We start from the raw sequence: 24,050 nt of genomic DNA on the forward strand, positions 1-24,050 counted from the left end.
CTTGAGATCTCACATTTTCTAAGTTCGTCATTAGTCAAGATATCAAATATTGCCTCCAGCTGCCCATTGAAATGTATCAGAAATCTCGACATTAAAATTGATATTTTTCTGTTTTATGCATCTATAAATGACATGAAAATCCTTTGTGATATATGTTTGTCAGTATTAAGGTTATAAAATATGACTACCAAACTTACAGATTTTAGCAGAAAGAATAATAGAGATGACTTACTCATTTTTGCAGTAAATGTTCAGTGAATACCTACTGTGTTCCAGGCTCTGTGCTGGGGTTGGGGATTCAAAGGGGTGGACAAGTCTTTAAGCTGCTCTTGGTGGGGATACAAACATTAAAAATTAAAAAAGGACAGGACTTTGTAGTGCTTTGCGGTGATATATAATAGACATATTTTCATATTTGCTGCTCTAAGACTATAGAGGAAAGAATACACAGGTGTTTACAAAAGAAGCAACTTTTTAACTTTTTATTTTGTATTGGAGTACAGCCTATTAACAAACAATGTTGTGATAGTTTCAGGTGAACAGTGAAGGGACTCAGCCATCCATACACGTGTATCCATTCTCCCCTAAACTCCTCCCACCTCATCCAGGCTGCCATATAACATTGAGCAGAGTTCCATGTGCTATACAATAGGTCCTTGTTGGTTATCCATTTTAAAGCAGTGTGTACGTGTCCATCCCAAACTCCCTAACTATCCCGTCCCTCCATCCAAAAGAAGCAACTCTTTAGCAAATTGATAAGTGAGGAGTATCCTCCAAGGGGAAAATGAAGAGGGTCATGCAACATATGCAAAGAGCAGAGTATATTCTAGCAATTTCCAGCCAACAAGAATTGCAATGTTCATTTAAAGCAAATCATTAATTCTTAAGTTTAAAAAAACTTTTTTACTTAATGTTTTCTTATTTCTCTACTTCTGGCTTTTAAGAACCTAATTATTTATTTCTTTATTCCATTTTAGGAAGTTCTTAAATTGATCCTCGAAGAGTAAGTGAAATGATCTTGGCTTAATAAGGTGTCCTTGTAACTACTTGTGTCTCAGTGACATTCTTTTTCTCTTGCTTTGAATTTAATAGCTTAGAAATTATGGCTGTAGATGCATAAGGAGATTGAAAGGTAAAATAGACAGTATGTAGGTCAAATTATCTGTGAATTTTTCATGTTGTTAGTAAGGCTCCGAAATGTGATCAAGAGCACTGTGCACATCTGTTGGTCTTAGCATTAGAAAAGCCTTCACCTACATCCTGAGACTTCAGATACGGTGGATTAATAGTGGAAAGGAACCAGAGAGTTAGACTAAATAGATATGTTGTAAGAGAGCCATAATAATCTTATTTAAATATTTTCCACATTAAAATAAGGCATGTAGTACTGCTGTGTTACTGCCAAGATTTTTTAAAATAAATGAATTTGCATCCATGACATTTTTTTAAAATTCTCCATGCTGCTGCTGCTGCTAAGTTGCTTCAGTCGTGTCCATGGAGTACCACAAAATAACTAATGTGAATACTTGAATAAAATAATCTGTTGAAGCCCAGATTTGAATTAAGCTTCCTCAAAGCATAATGATTCCCTTATTAGTTTTAATCTTGTTTAATAAGCAATAATTTTTTTTTATTTAGGAAGCCTAATTAACAATATTCTGGAGAGTGATAATTGGGGTGAATTTCTAGTATGGTTGTAATACTGTTTACTTGGTAAATATTTCTCAAGTACTTACTCTAGGCTAGAGACTCACCTTTCATGAACAGTTTTATCTCAATTTTCTAAAAGACACATTAATTCTCTTGCTTCATGGAATTTATGTTATAGTAAAAGGAAGTTTTTTTAAAAAAGACAGAAACAATGGAATCCTTGCCAATTGCAATAAAGATTAGGGACATCTTGTGTATAGGGGAAGCAGGGGGTCTGCTTTCCTTGAGCCAAGACACAGTTGTCCTGAGATAGTGATGGAAACTGCTCAGGTAGGGCTATTCAAGGGGAAATGACAAGCCTGGGCGGCACAGAACTTAAAATTCCAGGGAGACTTAGTGGTATTAACACTAGGGAAAGGGCACATGTTTTTCCATGGATCACTAATAATGACAAGAATGTTCAACCCTTCCTGAATTGCATACGATTGGGCTGAATTTAAGCATCATAGTTTATCCTTTTCCTTGATGATACAAGGTTATGTTCAATACTGAGATACCAGCATGGTGGTGAGCTTTGAGGCAGCCTGCCAGGTGTGTGGGATTTGAAATAAATCCTAAAGCTGAAGATGGGAGATTTCCCACCCCCCCTACTTTCGAAGGAATTGAAATAGGTTAATAATAAGATTAAAAGTTACTCCTGTGAACTTAATATCCCACTTGAAAAGAAGTCTTTGCCAGAGTGAACTGAGTTTCATCCAACAGATAAGTGAAAATCTAGACAGTTTTCACTTAAAAGCAAGGTTATTTTGCAGCATAGATATACCCTAGTAGGGTGTGAAGATGAAGCCCAATCTCAGGTTGAAGTTCACTCCTTAGAGCGTCTGCTATACAGTCTTCTTATTTTGTCCTGTGACTAATGCTGTGTTGAATTCTGTTGGAATGAATGAAGTAGGCTTGCCCCAGGGTATCCCAGCCCACTTCAGCCTCTGTGCCATTCTAGAAACAGTGAGGGGATGGAGAGCAAGGCAGTGTGTGAGCATCACAGAAAGCAGATTAGAAGAGACTCTGAAGGAGCAACAGTGGGTATCTCTGGGCAGTGAGATTGCTGACCACTTGTATTCTCTTTGTGATTTTCTATGCTTACCCATTATTTCTATAATAGTTATGAGTTGCATTTATAGCCATATTTTAAATGCTTGAAAAGAGATTCATTTGAAGAAAATGAGATGGAGGGAAGGATAAATCAGGAGTTTAGGATTAACAGATTCACACTACTGTATATGGAGCCTCCAAGGTGGCGCTAGTGGTAAATAACCCACCTGCCAAGGCAGGAGACGCAAGAGACATGGGTTCGATCACTGGGTGAGGAAGATCCCCTGGAGGAGGGCATGGCAACTCACTCCAGTATTCTTGCCTGCAGAATCCCTTGGACAGAGCCACCTGGTTGGCTACTGTCATAGGGTTGCAAAGAGTCAGACACAACTGAAGCAACTTAGCATGTGCACACTACTATATATAAATTAGATAAATAATAAAGACCTTCTATATAACACAAGGAACTGTATTCAATATCTTGTAATAACCTACAATGCAAAAGAATCAAAAAAGTATACACACACACTGGATCCCTTTGTTATAATCCTGAAACCAACACAACATTGTAAATCAACTATTCCTAATTAAAAAGAAAAGAAAATGAAATAAACTTGTGTGAAATAAACCTAAAACAGGGAGGGAGGTAAGGGAGGAGAGAAGGAGGGAGGTAGGAGGAAGGTAGAAAGAGACAGACTTCTTATAGAAGTATTTGGGATGCTAAATCACCATCCTAGTTTTTCATATTGTTTTCTCACTCTGAAAACCAAACCTTCATTTATTACCAGTGATAAAAGGAAAAGTAAAACATTTATGAAGCATTGACTTCACTGATAAGACCTCATTTCTGCACTCAAGGTAACTTATCTGATGGTGACAGACATTTTCATATGTACATTCATTATACTTTCAACTTTTAAGTCTGTTCAGGTGCCAAGCACTGTGCTCGTTTCTGTGATTTACAGAGAAATACATAGAAGCCCAGAAAAGGCTTATAGTATAGTGGAAAGAAAAGAAATTTAAACTGATAATTATAATCAGGAAGTGTCACAATGGGGGCAGGACCAGGGCACCCTGGGAACTCAGGGAGGCACAGAGCCCTGACTTGGCAGGAGTAAGGGTGGATTCAAAGAAGGAAGTGATACATTAGATGCATCTTGCAGGATAAGGAATGCCTAGCGGGGGAGGGGCAGGAGGAACAGCGGCATGTCAGGCTCCGGAGGGTATACAAAGGAAGGAGCAGGAGAGTGCTGTGGCTTCTGGGAACTCCAAGTCATCCCATATGGTGGCAACCATGTGGGCAGCATGGAGAGATGAGTTGAAGAGGCCAGGTCATATGTGTGACTCTTATATTCTGCCCTGAAGCAGTGTGAAGCCAGCAGAGGATTTAAAAGGAGAGTGGCACAGACAGATTTGCATTATAGAAGGATTCTTCTAGCAATAGTGTGCCCCAGTGAGGCAGACTAATTAGGCGACTGAGACAGTAATCTATGCAAGAAATGAAGTCTCAGTTAAGATTGTAACTGGGAAAATGCCAATAAAGAATCAAAGAACATTAAGGAGATTGATTCAAGAGAACTTGATTGATGGACTATGGGAGAGCAGTAAGGAGGAGTCAGGATGGCCCCTTGATTTCTGGTTTCAACAACTAGATGAATGCTGGTAGCATCCTCTGAATGGGGAGAAGTATGGCGAACTGTAGAGTTTATAGTGCCCCTAAGATGCTATGGGGCTTCCCTGGTGGCTTAGACCATAAAGAATCTTCATGCAATGCTGGAGACCCGGGTTTGATCCCAGGGTTGGATGATCCCCTGGTGAAGGGAAAGGCAAGTCACTCCTTGCCTGGAGAATTCCATGAACAGAGGAGCCCGGCAGGCTACCTTCCATGAGATCGCAAAGAGTCGGACACGACTGAGCGACTAACACTTCATAAGATGCTATATAAAAACCCTGAGATCAATTGAAAATACCGATTTGTGCAGGTACATGCTCAGTCGTGTCTGCCTCTTTTTGACCCTGTGGATTATAGCATGCCAGGCTACTCTGTCCATGAGATTTCCCAGGCAAGAATATTGGAGTGGGTTGTCATTTTCTCCTCTGGGGGATCTTCTCAACCCAGAGGTCGAACCCACATCTCCTGCATTGGCAGGCAGATTCTTTACCGCTTGAGCCATGGGGGACGCCCTGAAAATGTGGATTTAGAGCTCAGGAAAGAGATGTAGGCTCAAGAGTTCCTGTAGGGGACTCATCCGAAATAGGGGAACCCTTTGGTAATGGAGGGCATTATGCAGAGGGAGTAAGAAGAAGAGAATACAGGCCATGAGGAACATGAATTTTAAGAGGCAGCCAAAGAAGAGGGAGCCTGCCAAAAAGACTAAGATGTGTTCAGAGAGGTAGAGGGAAAGCCAGATGTGTGAGGAAGGGAAAGTCGGGTATGTATGGAATCCTGGTTCAGGTTTATTCTCAAGCCTGCTGTCCATGAAAGGAAGGGCAAAGAGCACATGGCAAGTGCGGAAATGCCCACACCAACTCACTTTGCCTCTAACAAGTCTCCCTGGACATAAACATCTGCCAACATTTCATTTCTAAAATGTCTGGGAATAGAAGTTTTGTTTAACTGGGCATATTGGCTCCCCACACAAAATCAGGGTCCTGTTAGTAAAGACCAAGGGAAAAAGGATTTAGGGTAAGCAGATGACAGTGTTGGCCATGTGGAGTATCCATGGGAAGAGGGACTGTTGGTGAAGGAGGGTCTGGTCATCAGCTCAGCAAAGGTTTCAGAGTCCACCAGGGAAGCCTGTATTCAGGCTACCTAAGGTCAATGCTTTGAAGAAGTCCAGAAAGGTGATAAATGAAACTTCATAGGTGAAGCAACCAGGATTCCACTTGTGAACTTGGAGTGGTTGTGGGGGAAGCTGGATTGCTGGAGCATCCGGAAGTGAATGGGCAGGGAAGTGGAAGTGAAGGCTGAGAGTGTACACTAGTCTTTGGAGGATCTGAACCTGAGTGTGAGGAGAGTGAGATGGGATTGCAACCAGAACAGAGCATCAGGGTGAAGAAGAGGTGTCAGGAGGAAGGGTCTTGGGAAGGGAATTGACATGCTCATATTTCCAAGATAAAGAGCCATATGAGAGAATGAGGTAGAAGATCCAGGTCAAAGGATAACTGGTGAAGAGAGGGCTCCAGACAGGTGTGTGTCGGGGGAGGGGACACAAAACATGCCCTAGCTGTGCACTAGAGAGGAGGAGAGAGCCCCAGAGCAGAGAGAAGATGGGAATCCGTGTGCAGGATTGCACAGGAGGGAGGGCAGTAAATGAAGGGGCCATTCATCTGTCTGTGAAGCAGAAGGCAAGAAGCAGAGAGCATCAGGCAGGGCACTTGGGGCAATAAGTGAAGTCTTAGAGCAGGCAGTATTCACAGAGTGGTTAGGAGCCCCTCTTTGGAATTGGACAGTCTTCATGCTTACACAGTCTGGTGTTAATCCTGGTTGTGCCCCTTAACTAACTGTGTGAATTCGGACAAGTTATTTAACTTCTCTGTGCCTTAGTTTTCTCAGTTGCAAAATGAGGGTAATAACAGAAGCCTGTTACTTGGAGTTGCTGAGAGAATTAAGTGTGTTAATATACTTATAAGTGTGCCTGGCGCACACACAAAAAAGTGTTCTGTATATGTTAACTATACTAAGTACTGTTAGCAAGACTGAGGGCAAATGCAGTCTGGGCTCACATAAACACCAAAATGTTAAGTGGTTAATGGAGAGATTCTGTGAGCCCAGCCAAGGAAGCTCTGTGTTCTTCTAGGATAGAAGGAATCGAGGAGGTCCTCAGAGATGAGAGACTCTTGACTGATGCATGGGCCATGGAGAACAACACTGGGCTTCGGCGAGAGGCTGGGGAAGAGCATGCGCTCTCTTGAGACTTGAGAGGGAGCAGGTGAGGTGCGTGGAGCTGTGTGTGTGTGTAAAGGCTCCTCCCGCCTCCAGTGTGGGAGTGAGCCGGCGGAGCAGAGCCATGAGCCGCAGACATCGCAGGACCTTGAATGCTGCGTGTCTGCCCTCTGCCCACTTAAACTTTGGAGGCAGAACAGTGACAAGACCTGCTCCACCTCATAGGATTCCTGCTGGTGAGAGAGCTGATGAGGAGGATGGTGGTGATAACGACATTAGATATGGAGTGTGTGCCGTATGCCTGGGACACTGTCTCCTCACCTCTGCTCTGTGAGAGAGGTACTGCCGCTTCCCCCATCTCTCAGATGAGGAGGCAAAGTCACTTGAGGAAGCCAGACAGCTGGTAAAGCCTGGCAGTCTGACTCCACCCTCATTCCCATGACCGCCTTGTTGTCACCACTCGACAGGTGGAGGATGGGGTGATGACCTCAGCTAAGCCTGTGGTGGTGTGCTGATAGTAGATTTTCTGTCTTAGTCAAGCAGAGTTTGGCCACAGAGATTAGAACCCCCTGCAGAGAGCTCAGGGGAACGGTGGGCATGTTACGAAGATGCAGGACTCTCCCAGTAGACAGCTTCTAGCTAGGGAGTGTGACTAGATTCAAGGACTGGGTGTCTGCAGGCGGTAGTACTACCTCTGTCTGGAAACACAGGGCTTTGTCCGTCTTTCTGTAGTCTGATTAAATTGCCAAGTTCTTAGTTTTACTCTCCTGTGACTTTGGCCGGCCCTGGACCAACCCCACTTGACGGTTCAGTCGCTGCGTTGTCAGAACGTTCTCGATTTGGATAATCCAGTGGCTTGGCCCGGGCCCAGTGTGCCCCCTTGGTTCATTCCAAGGCTGAGGTGGAGGTGGGGAGGGTACCGCAGGCAGGGAGACAGCTGCTCTTAGAGCTCCCATGTACTGGCCACAGTTAGTGAGGCTCAAAAACTCCGTCACCCTGACTGACCCTCATGCTCCCACAGACCCTGGCAACGCCTGTGTTCTGACCTTGTTTTTGTTGTCAGCACCACACAGGGCTCCATCTGTTCAGTCTCCAGCTCAGCCCTGGCCTTCTAGGTTCTCACCACCATGACCACTGTGGCAGCTGCTACGTTCACTCTTTCAATCCTCTCTTCCCTTCCCATTCCATCCTATCTCCTCTTAAGCAATATTATTATTATTTTTAATCTTACTGGCCTCCCACTCAAAAGCCTTCAACAGGTGTTCATATCTGATTTGTCATATCTGTGGTGGACTCCCAAGGCCATCTAGCCTGGGACTAACCACTGGCTTCAGCTTGATTGCCCCCTATGAAGTCAGGATGGTTGTCTTCTCTCACTGGTAGTTTTCCCGTATCTACCAGCCATAGTTTTTTGCCAGCTCCTGCATTTACAGGGTCTGCTTACTTTAGACCCTGTCACCTGCTCTTCCCTGAACCAGCTCCTTTGGTCTTGACTCTCCAATTAAACAGTTGGTTTATTGAAAACAGCTCCATGTCAGGATGTCTCAAAACTGTACACAACCGAGTACATATTCGAACTTGGGAAATTTAATATTTAGGGATTAACAGCTGATTTATGATCTCATGGACTTGGGTTTGGGGGTTAGGTTTTTTTGTTTTGGTCTTTAAGTTTTAATTGCATTTTTTAGAACATTCCATGTAAGCCCTCTGACTCTGATAATTGAATACTTGTTAGAGGCAAAGCCAAGTATGGGGTATTAGCTCCTAATCCTGTTAAAGACTTGCCCATTATTCCTGTGCTTTTGTTTTGGCCTCTTTTTTAAGCACTGTGACAACAGGGACCATATTATTCCTTGTTGTTTCCCTCCGAGTACTTTCCATAGAAGTTCTGGAATCAATGTTAATGTCATAAGTGGTCATCTCACCAGTTTTCCCTCTATCTTGATTTTTATATTTGTGCCTTGTTTGAAACTTCTTTTATTACTTGTTGATTTATTAAGGTGTATGGTGGGCTACCGCCTATGAGGTCGCACAGTCAGACACAACTGAAGTGACTTAGCAGCAGCAGCAGCAGCCTAGAACTCTAGAAAATTTTCTGTTGGACAAAATTTTTCTCCTACTCAGTCTCTTTGTACTATTCAGAGTATTCATCATCCCCTTGAGCAGTGTGTTTCTTTTAGGGTCCTATCTATCCCCACTTTTTGTCCTTTCAGACTTCCCCTAGACACACAGCACCGAAACACTGGTAAAAAGAAAGTGCTTTGGGGGAAACTACTAGCTATCCTTTGTTTCTCTGGTTTTCTCTAAAAAAAGATGAAATAAACCCAGAAATGCCATGCACATTGTGGCAAGAGCAGAACCCAGTCGATTTTGGTTATTTTGTTTGGGCTGCTTCTGAGTCCAAACATTTTTCTACCAATCACCACTGCTTTTGTTCACATTTGGTTTACACAATTATTATTACTGTAATAATCGATTAATTTCTGAGGCATATATTCTTGGGAGGAGAGGAAAAATAGCTTAGAAACAAAATGTGGACAGAAAACATAATCTAGTAAATAAAAAAATAAAATTTACAGTGCAGTGAGAATATACTATTGTGAAATCTACCCAATATCAGATGTCTAGTAAAAACTGGGAAAGAAAAAATTTAAGCATTATGCAGAGGTAGAAAGTTCAACTATGTTAAATTCTTACTGATAATTCCAAATGTTTCTGGAAAGAGACAAAAGTAACAATGATTATAAAGGCTTCATGGAGGCTTTTTGGAAGTGTAAGTGTCATGCCCATATATGAATTTGCTCTCCTGACTCTCAGCCTTTTTGTCTGTTTGTTTGGCTGTGCCAAGCCATGGCTGTGGCAGGTAGGTGCTTAGTTGTGCACGTGGGATCTAGTTTCCTGACCAAGGACTGAAGCAGGCCCCATGCACTGGGAGGGCAAAGTCTTAACCACTGGACCACCAGGGAAGTCCCTGACCTTCTGCTTCCCACCCCCCTCCCCACCCTCTTATCCTACACACAAACACACAGTAAGTCTTTGTGTATTTAACATGAAAATCGGGGCAGGAGAGGACTGTGCAATAATGTTTTAAAGAAAGGCTGTGAGTTATACTGGTCTGGAACCAACACATCCTTCACAGTTGTTTCCATGGGCTACTTTCTTCCATCTAATGTTTGCAGTGAAGGCTTGGTTAGAAAAGATGTATGAATTCTTTGAGCACCTTTGTTGGGAAAATGAATTACAAGGGGTTTGTTTTATGCTGAGCCTTTTGTCGATGCCATTTATAGCTATTCTCTGTATTCACTTGGTAAGAGTCACTCTGAGAGTGGATGAATGTGTTTTATGAGAGACTATAAGAGCTCTGCAATTTATTTTGGTTGGTTTCCATTTGGATTCATAGCGAGCAACTGCCATCATTTGGAATCAGTTTTGAAACATGAAATGCAACCTCATTTAAATTATTTTCATCAGTAGGAATAGGGGAGCCTCATATTGACTACAAGAGCACCACGATTCTATTTTTATGGCTTCTGAGCTTACAAATGGGTAACATATCATATGTCTGAACATATGTGTGAATAGGTAGTCTCCATTGCACAAATACTTAACATGCTGATCTTCTGCGTTTTGTTGAGTTTATGCAAATATTCTGCTGCTGCTGCTGCTGCTAAGTTGCTTCAGTCGTGTCCAACCCCACAGATATGAGCCTCTGATTTCTTAATATAAGAGAACTTTTTTTTCTGATCAATCCTTGGTGTACTTGGAAAATACATCAAGGATTGTTTTCAGTTTGATGTGTTTTTGTTGCTTATATTTAAGCCTTGGAAAATAACCTGTCACATTTTTAAGCTTTTGATTTTTCTTGTCTGTTTTGTTATTATTTGTTGCCAAAACCACATTAAAAGAGTGTCAAACCTCTTCTTAAGTGCCTGGTTAATACTCATTACCTCCCCAGCAAACTATTTACAAGGCTGACATTTTCCTAAGAATGACTTTCGAGGTTTTCATGAATCCATATACATTTTTACAAATGTATTTTTATGCAGGCAAAAGATTGAACAGGGACCTGTGATCATAGGTGAAATGAGCAATCCGGATGTTTGTAACCCTTTAAGTAACATCCTAAGCCTGCTCCTGGGTATATTCTTAAAATGCAAGATTCAAGATCCTTGAGCACATCCAGGAAAATGTGTTAAATATGCTTCATGCTACTGGGGCTTTCTTTAAGCCACCATGGCAACTGGTGTCTTCCTCACTCTCTACTTCCCAACCTTGTGTCCCCCCAAAACTGCTCAGTTTCAGTGTTCCTCATAAGTGAAATTTTCCATGGTCCCTGCAGGCTGACTCAGGCATTTCTTTCTCCAAGAACCCTAGCAAAGCACATGCCATGTTGTATTGTACCTGTCCCCATGTCTGTCTCTCTACTGATGTGACTCAAAATGACTGAAACCCTAGAATTGTAGAAGACTCTGAAATAGTATAAATTATTTATTTCTTACACTAACAGGATCCAGATACCAAAATACCAGAAAGGATAGATAAGTCATCAGCTAGTTACAAAAAATTTCGTTGCATGGCGTGTATAATTGTTAGCTGAACTGGTATCTTAATTGGATCATGTGACACCATAAATTGGCTCTGTTTTATGTCAGAAATACTTTAAGAAAATAAATTCTAACTGGGAGTCTTGTGTCAGATTACATAGTAACATATCTCCTAAGGAGACCTGAGTCTTATGATTATGCCCTTGCTTGGCCATTAGAATTTCTGCATTCCGAGCTCTTGCCAGGGACTATAATTTTGAATGCTAGCCTGTCCAATTCTTATCAAAAGGTTGGTTATGAGAAATAATATTCATAGAGCACTGCCTGAAGGATATGAGTCCATTCATTCATCAACTAGATAGCCTACATATTATTCATGAGTTAAGTCATCAGATCTCTGTGTAATATCTTCTTGTTGATTTCCCTTCACTGGGCAGGACTGACGGAAAAAGAAATATCTGTCCTTACGGAATTTTTGAACTATATGTTGAAAGAGAAAACTCTCACATGTTTCTAGACAGAGAAAACCAATAAGTTGCTAGGACAGGAGCATCAGACTAGCTTCAGAACTACTCATCTGTAAGCCAGGAAGATGGCAGGATCATATCAACAGAGCCATGAAAGAAAAGGGCTGGGAGTTAAGAATCCAAGAGATCTAGTTACAAATGAAGACAAAAGAAAGACATTTCTGGACAAGGAGTGACACAGAGTGGACCGTCCATGTGCCGCTTCTGAGTAATTATTTGAGAAGTGTTCCAACTGAATGAAAATTGAATCAGAGCACGGGTGTGCAGATAGCAGGAGATGAAGAGCCAGAGAAACAATGATGAGCAACAAACCTTGTAAAAGTTATGGTCAAAGTTTAAATAAATGAAGATAATGTGACGATGAACTATAAACTGTTCATTAAGAAGAGCTGTCTCAACAAAGAGGAGACAGTTCAAAATGGAGCAATCATTGACAGAGTCAAGTTTTCTCATATACATTGTCTTAGGGATAAGGAAGAAATGTCATGGGCTGGACTCTCTGGAAGCAGGTACTGGGATGGAGTTCGGGGTGCAAGATGTTTTTAGGGATCAAAAAACAGATGTTGAAGTCCTAACCACCAGTACCTGTGAACACTAACCTTATTTGAAAATAGTCTTTGCAGATATAATCATCATCGTGTGAAAACTCTTCAGTTAGTTTAAACTCCCCCCAAATCTAGTTTTAAGCTATATGTCAGGAACACAGTTGAAACCAAATGACAAATAAAAAAGTTGAAGTTAAAGAAATGGAAGAGGAGATACCTACCATGTACAAATAAAAGAAAGCAGATGAGGCTATTACTGTCAACTAAGATGGAACCCAAGACCAAAAATATTAAATAAGAAAAAAATAACTTTACAGATAAGGGTGCAGATCAATGGGGACAGTATTATTCGCATATCCTTTGTACACTGGCCAGCATAGTTTTAGAAATCTTAAGGCAAAAAAAAGAAGTAAAAATATATGAGAATATATAACCATATCAGAATTTTAATATATTTTTTCATAATTTGATAGACAGTATTATAAGATGATATAGTGTTTTTATACCATATAAGCAGAAAATGCACGCTTTTCTCTTGTGTCTTTGGAACATTTACAAAAAGTTACTCAATGGCCATAGGAAAAAGCATATTTTGGGGGGCCAGGGGTAGCTTTTATTCATTCCATATTTTGATCCCAGTGCAGTAAGCAAGAATGTGGCAGTGAATGAAAGAATAGTACTAATAATGAAAATATAAATGCTTAGCACTAAGAAACCCTCTTACAGATGATACCTAGATCAAGTGGAAAATCAAATCAAATTAAATAAAAATCAAATTAAAAATGACAAATTTATTTGGAAATAAACTATACAGAATACTTCATCAAAATTTATGGGGGAATCATTAATATATTTAAGAGTACTTTTAGCCTAAGTGATTTTAATACTCTTTTTTAAAAGAGTGAAAATAAAAAATAAAAAAATTAAAAAAAATAAAAATAAAAATAAAAAAATAAGAGTGGAAATAGACTAAGCAGTGTATCTAAGAAATTCTTAAAAAGCCTGAAGAAGATATTATTAATAGTAAAATATTATTAATAGTATTATTAATTATAGTATAATTATAATATTATAATATATAAATATTAAATTATAATATATAAAACATATAATTATTATATTATAATATTATAATTATACTATAATATTATAGTATAATATTATTAATAGTAAAAGTTAAAATTAGTGGAAGTGGCCACAAGAAACAATAGAAAAGAGAACTCTGACTAAAAGATACATATTCATGACATATATATGTAATATATAATACATCTATATTTTTAAATATATGCATACATGCACACACACATTCTATCAGGAATAAAGAAGAAGACATTAAAAGAATTCAATAACAATATTATGTTTAACTATATGACAATAAATTTTACAATCTAAAGGAAATTGATGATTTTTCTAACAATATAAATTATAGAAATTTGATTCAAAGAAAGGTTATAAATTTCAAGAAATGAATAATCCAGAAAACTGAGTGCACATAGAGAGAAAGCCTTTCAATTTTAGAAAGTATTCATTTTTTATTAAAAAACCTGATAAAGATGGAAGAAAAATCATTCAATTTCAATTATAAAAATATCCTTTTAAAAATAGTAGCAAATCAAATCCAAGTTAGAGTTTTTCTAGAAATATATAATTTTTCATTGTGAAATTTCTCAATGTTTTATTTTTCATAGCAGAACAAAAGATAACGATTATATCAACTGATGTTGAAAATGCACTTGATGTAATTCAGTAGACATTCCTAATAAAAAGTAAAGGGGAAAATAGCAGAAAGAAGCTACCATGCTACCAAGCAAACAGAAACATTATGGCGGACAGTGACTACTGTAGGATTATATTATAAATATCAAGCACTACTGCTGTTACTCAACCACTATTATTCAGTGTTTTTTTAAAGAAGTACAGTGAATGCAATTAAGAAAAGAAATAGAAATAAGATGTATAAATATTGCACGTGATGAAATTGAGACTCTACTTAGAATCTTTTTTTTTTTTTTTGAGACTCAAAATCTTTTAAAATTCTGTAAGAGGATTTGGTAAAATGACTAGGTGAAAGATAATAGATGAAACCCAATCATTTTCTTTCTGTGAATTAATAACTGGATAGAAATACAAATAGAAAAATTTAAATTGTCACCCTATTTAAAAGAGTGACAAGCTAAAATATCTGGGGATGAATTTAGTAAGATGTAAGACAAATGCAAAAATATGGATGTAGTAAAAGATATAAAATAACATTTGAAGACAGAGAACTGGACCATGTTTTTGAATAAGAAAACTTAAAAATTCCTAAAATATTAATGCTTCCAAAATTAGTATATAAATTTAATATAACTCTGGTCCGAATGCCAAGTTGACAGGGGGTGAATGGGGTGGGCATGTTTTCAGGTCAAGCAATGTGATTTTAAAGTCCATATAAAAATATAAACTTGGAAGAAAAATAGTATGGGAACTTGTAGCAGCAGATATCACAAGCACGCTGTCTTATTACTGCATTTAAGACAACATGTTAGCTTAGAAATGTCAAAAAGTCTTTGACTCAAAGAGTCCAGAAATATATTAAAGTATATACGAAAACTTAATATTTGCTAAAGGAGGCATGTCTTTCCAGTGAGAAGAAGATAGGTTATAAAGTAAATGATGCTGGGCAAATTAGCTACCCATCTGGAAGAAGATGAGGTTAGTTAGATTCCATCTGAAGTGAAGATCAAATGTTAAAAATGAACTATAAAGATGTTTGATGAAAATATAGGAGAATACATGTAGTAGAACACCAGACTTGGAAAAACTCTGCCAAGTAAGACAGTAAATCCATAGTCCATATAGGAAAAATGAGTAGATTTGACTATGTAAATATTTAAAATGTCTACCTGACAAGACACCATAAGCAGAACCAAAAGATGAATAATACCTGCAGCTCATGAGACAGAGTTAATGTTTAATATACCAGGAGATCTTACAGATTGATTATAAAAGAAAAGTATAAAAGCACAGTATAAAAATAAGCAAAGGACGTGAACTGAAAATGGAAATCATCAGTAAGCCTGTGAAGAGAATAGGCCTCATTAGTGGTGTGTGTGCTAAATCACTATAGTCATGTCTGACTCTTTGCAACCCTATGGACTGTAGCCCACCAGACTCCTCTGTCCATGGGATTCTCCAGGCATGAATACTGGAGTGAGTTGCCATCCCCTCCTCCAGGGGTTCTTCCCAAGCCAGGGATCGAACCCATGTCCCTTACGTCTCCTGCATTGGCAGGCGGATTCCTTACCACTAGCACCACCTGGAAGCCCATTAGTGGTAAGAGAACGTGAATTAAAATGACTGAGGTGTCATTTTAAAGGTGTCATTCTCTGCCCGTCAAATTGGCAAACATTTTAAATATGGCAAACATCCAGTGCTGATTAGTATGTCAATAAGCAGATACTCATGCATCATGGAACTGATTTGCTTCACCCTTTTTATACAAAGGAATGTAACAAAGATCCTTCAAATACTTAATGCACTTATCAAGTTGGGATTGATTGCCAGAATTCTTTCCCACAGAAATAAAAGCACTAGAAGAACATTAAAGATGTTTATGTAAGTCTGTTTATTCCTTCTTTGGCTATAATAGCCCATCCTGGAAACAGACTGAATGTTCTCCAAGAAGGGAGTGTTTGTTTCAATGATGATACACCCATTTTGTGGAAACAATGTGGTTATTTGTAAATGAGATAAATATGTAATATAGACTTGAAGAAATATATTTAAAGTGCCAATAAAAGTAAGTGGCTGAAATAAGTGTGTGCATGTGTGTATATAGGATAGGGAAGATTTGGGGAAGATAGTCAACAAACTGTTCCCATTGGTTAACTCATTGGAGAGATACTGGTGGAACCTTATTCACTTTTACTTTCTGTGTGTGAGAGGTGCTCAGTCCTGTCCGACTCTTTGTGACCCATGGATGGTAGCCCACCAGGCTCCTCCGTCCTGGAGTGAGTTGCCATTCCCTTCTCCAGGGGATCCTCTTGACCCAGGAATTGAACTCAGGTCTCCTGCCTGGCAGGTGGATGCTTCACCATCTGAGCCACCAGGGAAGCCCATTTTTATTTTAAACTCTGTATTTTTAAAAATTGGTTACCATGAGCAAGTATCTCTTTTGTATAAAAACATAGCAAGAGAAAAGGTTTGTTGTGTTATTGAAACAACCCTCATGAAAATCACATGATTTATCACAGGGATAATAGTGAAAAATTATCCACACATCATGTGGGGTCTCTTTTATGTAGACCCACAGGAGAAATATTCACTCCAGCCTCTATGCCCAGTGTGGTTTGTTTGAGCAACTGACTTGTTTTTATCTTATGAGCATTGGGCATTTATGTAACTGATCATGTCTTCCTCTGCTAAGACCACTAGGAGTCTCAGAGTCAGCTGAAGACTGACCAGGGTATTCAGTGACTGTTCAGGATTACATAGTGCACATTCTTTGTACAGCCCATACTGCTGGCACTGCCTTGCTCCTCACCTTTATCTTCCCTTTGTTTATACACGCATTGCTTCCTTTGTTTTACCTTTGAGTGAGTGAGTGAAAAGTTGCTCAGTCATGTCCGACTCTTTGGGATCCCATGTAGCCTGCCAGGCTCTTCTGTCCATGGAATTCTCCAGGCAGGAATACTGGAGTGGGTAGCCTTTCACTTCTCCGGGGATCTTACCAACCCAGGGTTCGAACCCAGGTCTCCTACATTGCAGGAGGCTTCTTTACCGTCTGAGTCAGCAGGGAGGCCCCTTAGCTGACTTCAGTGTGTGTGTATATATATATATATATATAACCCTGTAGCCACCTCTTATCCTTTCTGGGAGATGAAAGAGAGGTATGAATAAACAATGACCAGTGATTTCTATTTTAACAGAAACCTGGGAAGGGAAACAGTCTCAACAATGAATAGGCCACTCAGCACAACCAACTACAGATGACTGGCCATTTCACTTACAAAGGTAAGGAAGAACAGTCTATATTTTAATTATTTCCAGTGGATTCATTATGTTTACAAATACTATAAATCATGTATCTAGTTCATGGCCTTTCACTTTGACATTATCAGATTAAAAACAGAATATAACCAAATTGGAGGAGGAAATTTTGTGGATGTTGTTATGCTGAAAGGGGCAGAACCCAGGAGATAAGGTCTCTGCTGTTAATTACTAAGTGTGGTTAAATATCTGACAAGTGTTAATGTTTTCATTACTTTTAAATATAGCAGCACTTACTGCAGAATACTTGGAGAATATAGCAAAAGAATAACATGAAAACACAAAGCGTTCACCATCTCATCATCTATAGATACTTACCAGTACTTCTGTGAATGTCTTTCCTCCTTCCTTGTACACATATATAAAAATATATATGATTATAATGTTTTTAAAAACTATTTTTAAGCCATACTTATCTTGGCTTCCATAGTTATTATATAAGTGATGTACCTTAACTAGTGCAGAACGTTGGAAGTCAAGGAACAAACAGTAATTATCACATGCATGCTAAGTTGCTTCAGTTGTGTCCGACTCTTTGCAAGCCTAGCACTATAGCCCACCAGGCTCTCTGTCCATTGGATTCTCCAGGCAAGAATACTGAAATGGGTTGAAATAGGTTACCATGCCCTCCTCCAGGGGATCTTCCCAACCTAGGGATCGAACCCACTTCTCCTGAATCTTGGCAGGTGGATTATTTTACCACTGAGACACCTGGGAAGCCCGAGTAATTATCACTGTGACCATTTTAATAGCCATTTACAGTTAACTAGGGCATCCCCAAGCATCTCATTTGCCTCTCCTACATGGATATCCTGGTGAATAGGTCCACGTGGGCTTTGTTAAACATCATCCTACAGGGGGAAAAAACAGAAAAAAACCTTTGAACCCAGATGATACCTCATGGCCTCCCTTTAACATTATTATCTTTTTTGTGCTGCCTAAAAGGAATTGTTATTTTTTTAAAATATATTAAGTATACATATTTCTCTCCTCTGTCCTACTGTCCAGTAAGGAATGATTTACAAAATAATAAAAACCATCTAATCATCTGTCCTTCATTCATGCCATTTGTCAACCCCTCATTAAGGTTGTATTTTCAAGCCCTTTCAACTATGCTCTTGAAGTTTTTCAGTTTTAAAAGCTGCAAAGGCTTAGATAAAGTGAAATTACTGAAATGGCATTCTTTATGGAGATCTTCATTCTGTGGGCTCTATTAAACACTTGAAGACTAAAGAAAATCCTACTTTTACTTATTATTAGTAGTATGTACTAAATTACACTAACATATCTTAATATAGAAATTGGGATCAAATATTTGATTACTTCCTATATATTCTTAAAGTGATTATGTAATTTGAGCTTTCAAGAGGGATGATACAAGATTGGATTTGGTTTTTACCCTGAGCCTTCTATTATAAAACATATCAGATATTCTAATTCTACTAATATATTATTCACATCTCACCAAAATATCATGAAGAGACTAGAAAAGTCAATTATTCGTTTAATAAATTAAGCACATAGAGAGTGGGAAGCAGTAGTATATGAAACATCTGTCCTTGAAAACTTTATATTCTAATATGGACAGATTCAATGGAACTGAAAGTTTATCTAAGAGAATGCTTGGATTGGTAGGCATCACAGGTCTGGTGAGATTGGCTTGCCACGGCCCATTCTTCCGTTTTCTTGGATGGTTTTTAGTCACATCCAGCTCATGGCAGTCATTTTGTTCCAGTATAGAGAAATGGCTGGCAGGTTCTTAGGCTTCACCCACACTCTTTATTAAAAGCCCAGGATTTAAAATGTGCTTCAAAAGGCTTATGAGAAAGTCAGAAGTTTCTCCTCCATGGTGTATAGAATGCTCTTCATTGCAATTTAAGATGTGGCCCTTAAATATCATGGCTCCCTGATTATGTCATTACCCTTATTTACCACATAAGTAACTGACTTTAAGAAGTCAGATGAATTAGAGTATACAAAAGTCTTATTATTAAAAGATGAGAGGAACACATGTTTAAATATCTGATACCTAAAAGCACTGGAATAAATCACAAAGATAGTCAATAGTTTTAAGTATAAAAATATAAAACTTCTCCATGCCATAATTATAAACCAAATTAAAAGAAAGGAGCATGGAAGATACTAATAATATGCTGTAAACAGCTTAATAACCTTAATACATTAAAAACTAATAAGGAAACACTAATATTACTGACCATAATAGGTAAAAAATCAATACCTAAGACACTAAACACCAATAGACCATTGAGCAAAATAATAGAAAAGCTGAAAGAAGAAATACAGAGAGCTAAAAAAAGACATATAAACAGTGTTAACCTTCACTAACAATTTTCAAAGAGGCAAATTAAAATCAGAAGGTACTTTCTTTTACCTGTCAAATTAGCAAAGATAGTTAAAATGATCATAGTTGTTGCTAAGCGTGTAATGAAACCAGCTCCCACTCACTGCTGATAGTGTGAATGGGTGTATTCTTCTAGGAAAGAAATTTAGCAATGTGTGATAAGAGCTTTCAGTTTTTTAATGATCTAGTAATTCTAGAAAACTAGTTTGATAGAACATTGAAGTTGGACAAAGATAGAAGCACAAAATCATTACTGTTACGTTATTTGTAGAAACAAAACCCCTGAACCACATCAACTGTTCTTCAATATTGGCATTGTTAACTAAAGTATTAACACACATTTATGTTCACACAGTGGTGTCTCTTGCAGCTAATAAAAACTATTCTTACAATGAGGTTTTTGTATTCAAATGGGAAAATGCTCATTATATAAATGTTCAGTGAGAAATGCTGGATTAAGATGGTATCATAATATTTTTCATATGAAAGTACATGGAACAAAAGGTGGAAACAAATATACCAAAATGTGAGTAGTAGAGTTGCCCAAGGGCAGTAGAACTGAGTAATTGTTTTGTTGTGATTCATATTTTTTGGTACTTTCCAGATATTTTTATAGGAGACATCATATATAACCAGAAGGAAAGGGTCTAAGAGTTTGTAGAAAGAAGCTTATACACATAATCTGGGCTTGGACTTCCATGGCACCTTTCTTAGAGCATATGGAGTAGAGCATGCTACCAAAATGGTTTATAAGTGAAGCATTATTTTGGAAAGATTGGGGAACACAGAATTTGTTTTTTCTTGGTATTTTAAGAAATGTCTTCCTTTTTTAGAGACCACAGCCATAACAACGAAAATGTAATTAACCGAAACAGATTCTCTAGGTAACAATATTATTAGCCTATTGTATTTCAGTGTAGAACTTCTAAATTCAAATAGGTCCACTTCTTTTTACAGATGTCGTCTGCTGCTGAGAATGGAGACACGGCACCTGGGAAACAAAACGAAGAGAAAACCTACAAAAAGGTGAATGAGTGTGTTGTTTTCTTTTTTTCAGCTCAAAAAAAGGAACTGTTTTATTGCTTGGAATGCTAATATTGCCATAAGCCTTTGCTTCCTCCAAAGCATTTGTGTGGAAGTTACTGCCTTAGCTTCCTGTTTCTGTAACAAATGACCAGAAAGTTAGTGGCTTAAACAACATAAATGTATTATCTTACAGTTCTGTAGGTCACCAGTCTGACATAGGTCTCACTGGGTCGAGAGCCAGGTGTTCATAGGACTGCCTTCCTTGCTGGAGGCTCCAGGGAAGAATTCGTTTTCTTGTCGTTTCCAGTTTCTTGAGGTTGCCTGTTTTCTCTGAGTCATGATTTCCTTCGCAGCCAGGAAAGGCCAATTGAGTCTTTATCAGGCCCTATCATTCTGACACTTCTTTAAAGTCTTCATTGAATTTGTTGCACTATTGCTTCTATTTTATGTTTTGCTTTTCGGGGAGCTGCCGAGGCATTTGGGATCCTAGCTCTCTGAGCATGGATTGAACCTGTGCCCCCTGCATTAGAAGATAAGTCTTAACCTCTGGGCTGCCAGGAAAGTTCCAGTTCTGATATTTTAAATTGTAAGTCCCTAACTTGTGGGATCTAATGCCTGATGATCTGAGCTAGAACTGATGTAATAATAGAAATGAAGTGCACGATAAATGTAATGCTTTTAATGGTAGTTTGCTCACTCAGTCATGCCATCCGACTCTTTGTGACCCTATGAACTGTAGCCCACCAGGCTCTTCCGTCCAAGGGATTTTCCAGGCAAGAATACTGGAGTGGTTGCCATGTCCCTCTCCAGGGGAACTTCCTGACCTAAGGATCAAACCCGGGACTCCTATATTGCAGGCAGTCTCTTGCATTGCAAGTGGATTCTTTTACCAACTAAGTCACCAAGGCAGCTGCTTTGCTTGAGTTATCCTGAAATCACCCCCTCACCCACCCAGTTCTTGGAAAAAATTGCTTGCACAAACCACTGCTGTAAAGGATGCCTGTGATTATATTGAGCCCCCCTGGATAATCCAGAATACTCCCTTTATTTTAAAGTCACCTGATTAGGAACCTTAATTTCTTCTCCGCCCTTACTCCTTGTTGTCATGTACTGTAACATATTCACAGATCCCAAGAATTTGGGTGTGGACATCTTGGGGTGGGGGTGGGGGACATTTTTCTGCCCACCACAGTTACTGTGATAGATCGACAGAAGGTAGTTATTTGAAAACCCTTCCTAAGAAGAAGGCCCTATGTGTGTGAAATGTTGTGTGTCTACCATAAGAATCTTTTAATTGACTTGCTACTTACCACCAAAATTTTAAACATTTTCCACCCTTAAAAAAGATTTTTAATGTGAAATTTCATCGCACCCCTTACTAAGCCTCTCAGATTCCATGTCTTCAGCTCATTTCACAGAAATCTCTTTCCACACTTCCCAATATCCCTCGCCTGACTACTTTTTGACTTCAATAAATTCTTGGTTCTTGGCAACCAAGCTGATGTTCAGAAGCATAATATATGTCCCCAAGCACCACTCTTCCTGATTTTAAATTGACTATACATTTTACCTTTTAAAAGACCTTGCTCTCCTTCTCTCTTGGGAGTAGATGGTTTGTGTATCATAGGTTTATTATACCTAACATTTCCTTTTGCATTTCACTCTGTAATGGATAGCTAGCAAGAAGTTCTGTCATAAAGTACATGAGCCATGTGATCTACCCACAGATTCAGGTCATGGAACTAACATGATATATTTCCTGTTCCATTTTCATGTGGAATAATATGTGCTTTTTCCTGGCATATATTTTCTTCTGACTTTTCTACTCAGCCAAACCTAGAAGTATAAACAGAGTGGTTGCCACCCAAAGTGGTGATGTGTATGGGGAAGAGTAGGGTAAATATTCTCAGGCTCTCACGTGTCATGTTGTAGCTTATAAAATTTGTAAATCTGAACAGAGACAGCAATACATTGTTATTTATTTTTAAGCACAGGCAGAAAATGAAATCCTACCTGATATACCCAAGACTTTTTATAAGTTCGGTCAAACATGAGACCAACACAGAGATGGTCAAACTGCCAGCTTGACATTGCTTCAGATCACTTTCAGGCAGTTTTCTCAGTCAGCATCAAGATGCACTGTGATTCTTGACTCTGTTCTGCTTTACAGGAGCTCTCTAGTCATGCATAAGTGATAGAAGGAATGTGACCAAGTGATCTTGGAGTCTGCTAAATGTGTCTAGCCCAAGAAGTAGTAAAGTAGGTTTTCAATAATACTATAGTTATGATTCTATGATGAATGTCTCTAACAAGAAATTTGGCTCAGCATATTGCGAAGGTTATAAAAACTAAAAATCACATTGTAGGACTGCAGATGATTCTGATAAATAAGAGGAGATGCAGGAAACTTGAGGACAAAAACAATGATGTCTTTTCATGTGTGATGACATAGCTTTTTAATGATCTCTGATTTTAAAAGGAAGATTAACAAGAGAAGAGGTGTTTAGCCTTTTTATAAGAAAAGCACCACAGCACAACACAATGCCTAGAACTGTAGCCCTCAGTTAATATGCTGTTGATGTACAAAGCAAGAAGGGATCACGTAGAGAAAAAGTGTTGCTTTGCTAACAGGTAATGGCTCAGGTAAGCTATTCAATTTAATTGTTCTCCATTTAGCAAAAGGTCTTTAAACTGGAGGTGTTAATGGTGGACTTAGAAGAGTTGATAGCAGGAGTTACATTAGCTGCCGGAGATGTGTTTGTCTCTAGGCCCAGTTAAACCATTTCCCAGATAAAAGAACTTGAAGCTAGAATAGGGAAACCACTGAATGAACTTTGAAAAATTAGGAGACTGGAAGACTTACCAAAAGTCAGGAGATGAGCAAATATCATCCCTGTTTTCAAAAATGAGGGAAACCATTCTGGAGACCAGACATGAAACTGTTCCTCAGCGTAATTTGAACATCGATTAGTTTAGCTATATACATTTAGAGAAGAAACACGTGTCTTTTACAAAGCTGCAGAGGTTCATAGATGGAGTTTATGTTAAATTAACTGCACTTCCTGTTATGAAAGAATCATTAAATTGGTTGCAGATAAGAATTCTCAATTTTAATGCATCTTGATTTAAAGATAGCTGGCATATTCTTGTTGCATCCTTTCAGACAAGGTGGAAAAGTATGGATAAAGTATTATAATTAGTAGGTTGTACCTGGTTAGACTAATGTTCCCGAAGAGTAGAAGTTTTGTTCCTTATTCACTTAGTATTTACTGACAAGATGCATAAGCTGTCCCTGTGTAGCTTCATATTTTTACCCATGACCTTCATGAAGACATCTAATTTATAGTCTGCAAATGTGCAGATGGCAGAAAGCTGGGAGTAATA

The 24,050-nt window shown here is 38.7% G+C and overlaps 1 protein-coding gene across 1 annotated transcript in view; it reads left to right on the forward strand.

The window, feature by feature from the left end:
• Nucleotides 1-24,050, forward strand: part of PIP5K1B (phosphatidylinositol-4-phosphate 5-kinase type 1 beta) — a 357,761-nt gene that overhangs the window by 100,315 nt on the left and 233,396 nt on the right. Inside the window, exons 2-3 of the mRNA XM_068974227.1 lie at nt 17,158-17,242; nt 20,598-20,666. Coding sequence (XP_068830328.1) covers nt 20,598-20,666 — 69 coding nt within the window. The 5' untranslated portion in view covers nt 17,158-17,242. The remainder of the gene's footprint in view (nt 1-17,157; nt 17,243-20,597; nt 20,667-24,050) is intronic.

The sequence above is a fragment of the Capricornis sumatraensis genome, chromosome 6 (genome assembly GCF_032405125.1).
Source record: "Capricornis sumatraensis isolate serow.1 chromosome 6, serow.2, whole genome shotgun sequence".
NCBI classification, from domain to species: Eukaryota; Metazoa; Chordata; class Mammalia; order Artiodactyla; family Bovidae; genus Capricornis; species Capricornis sumatraensis.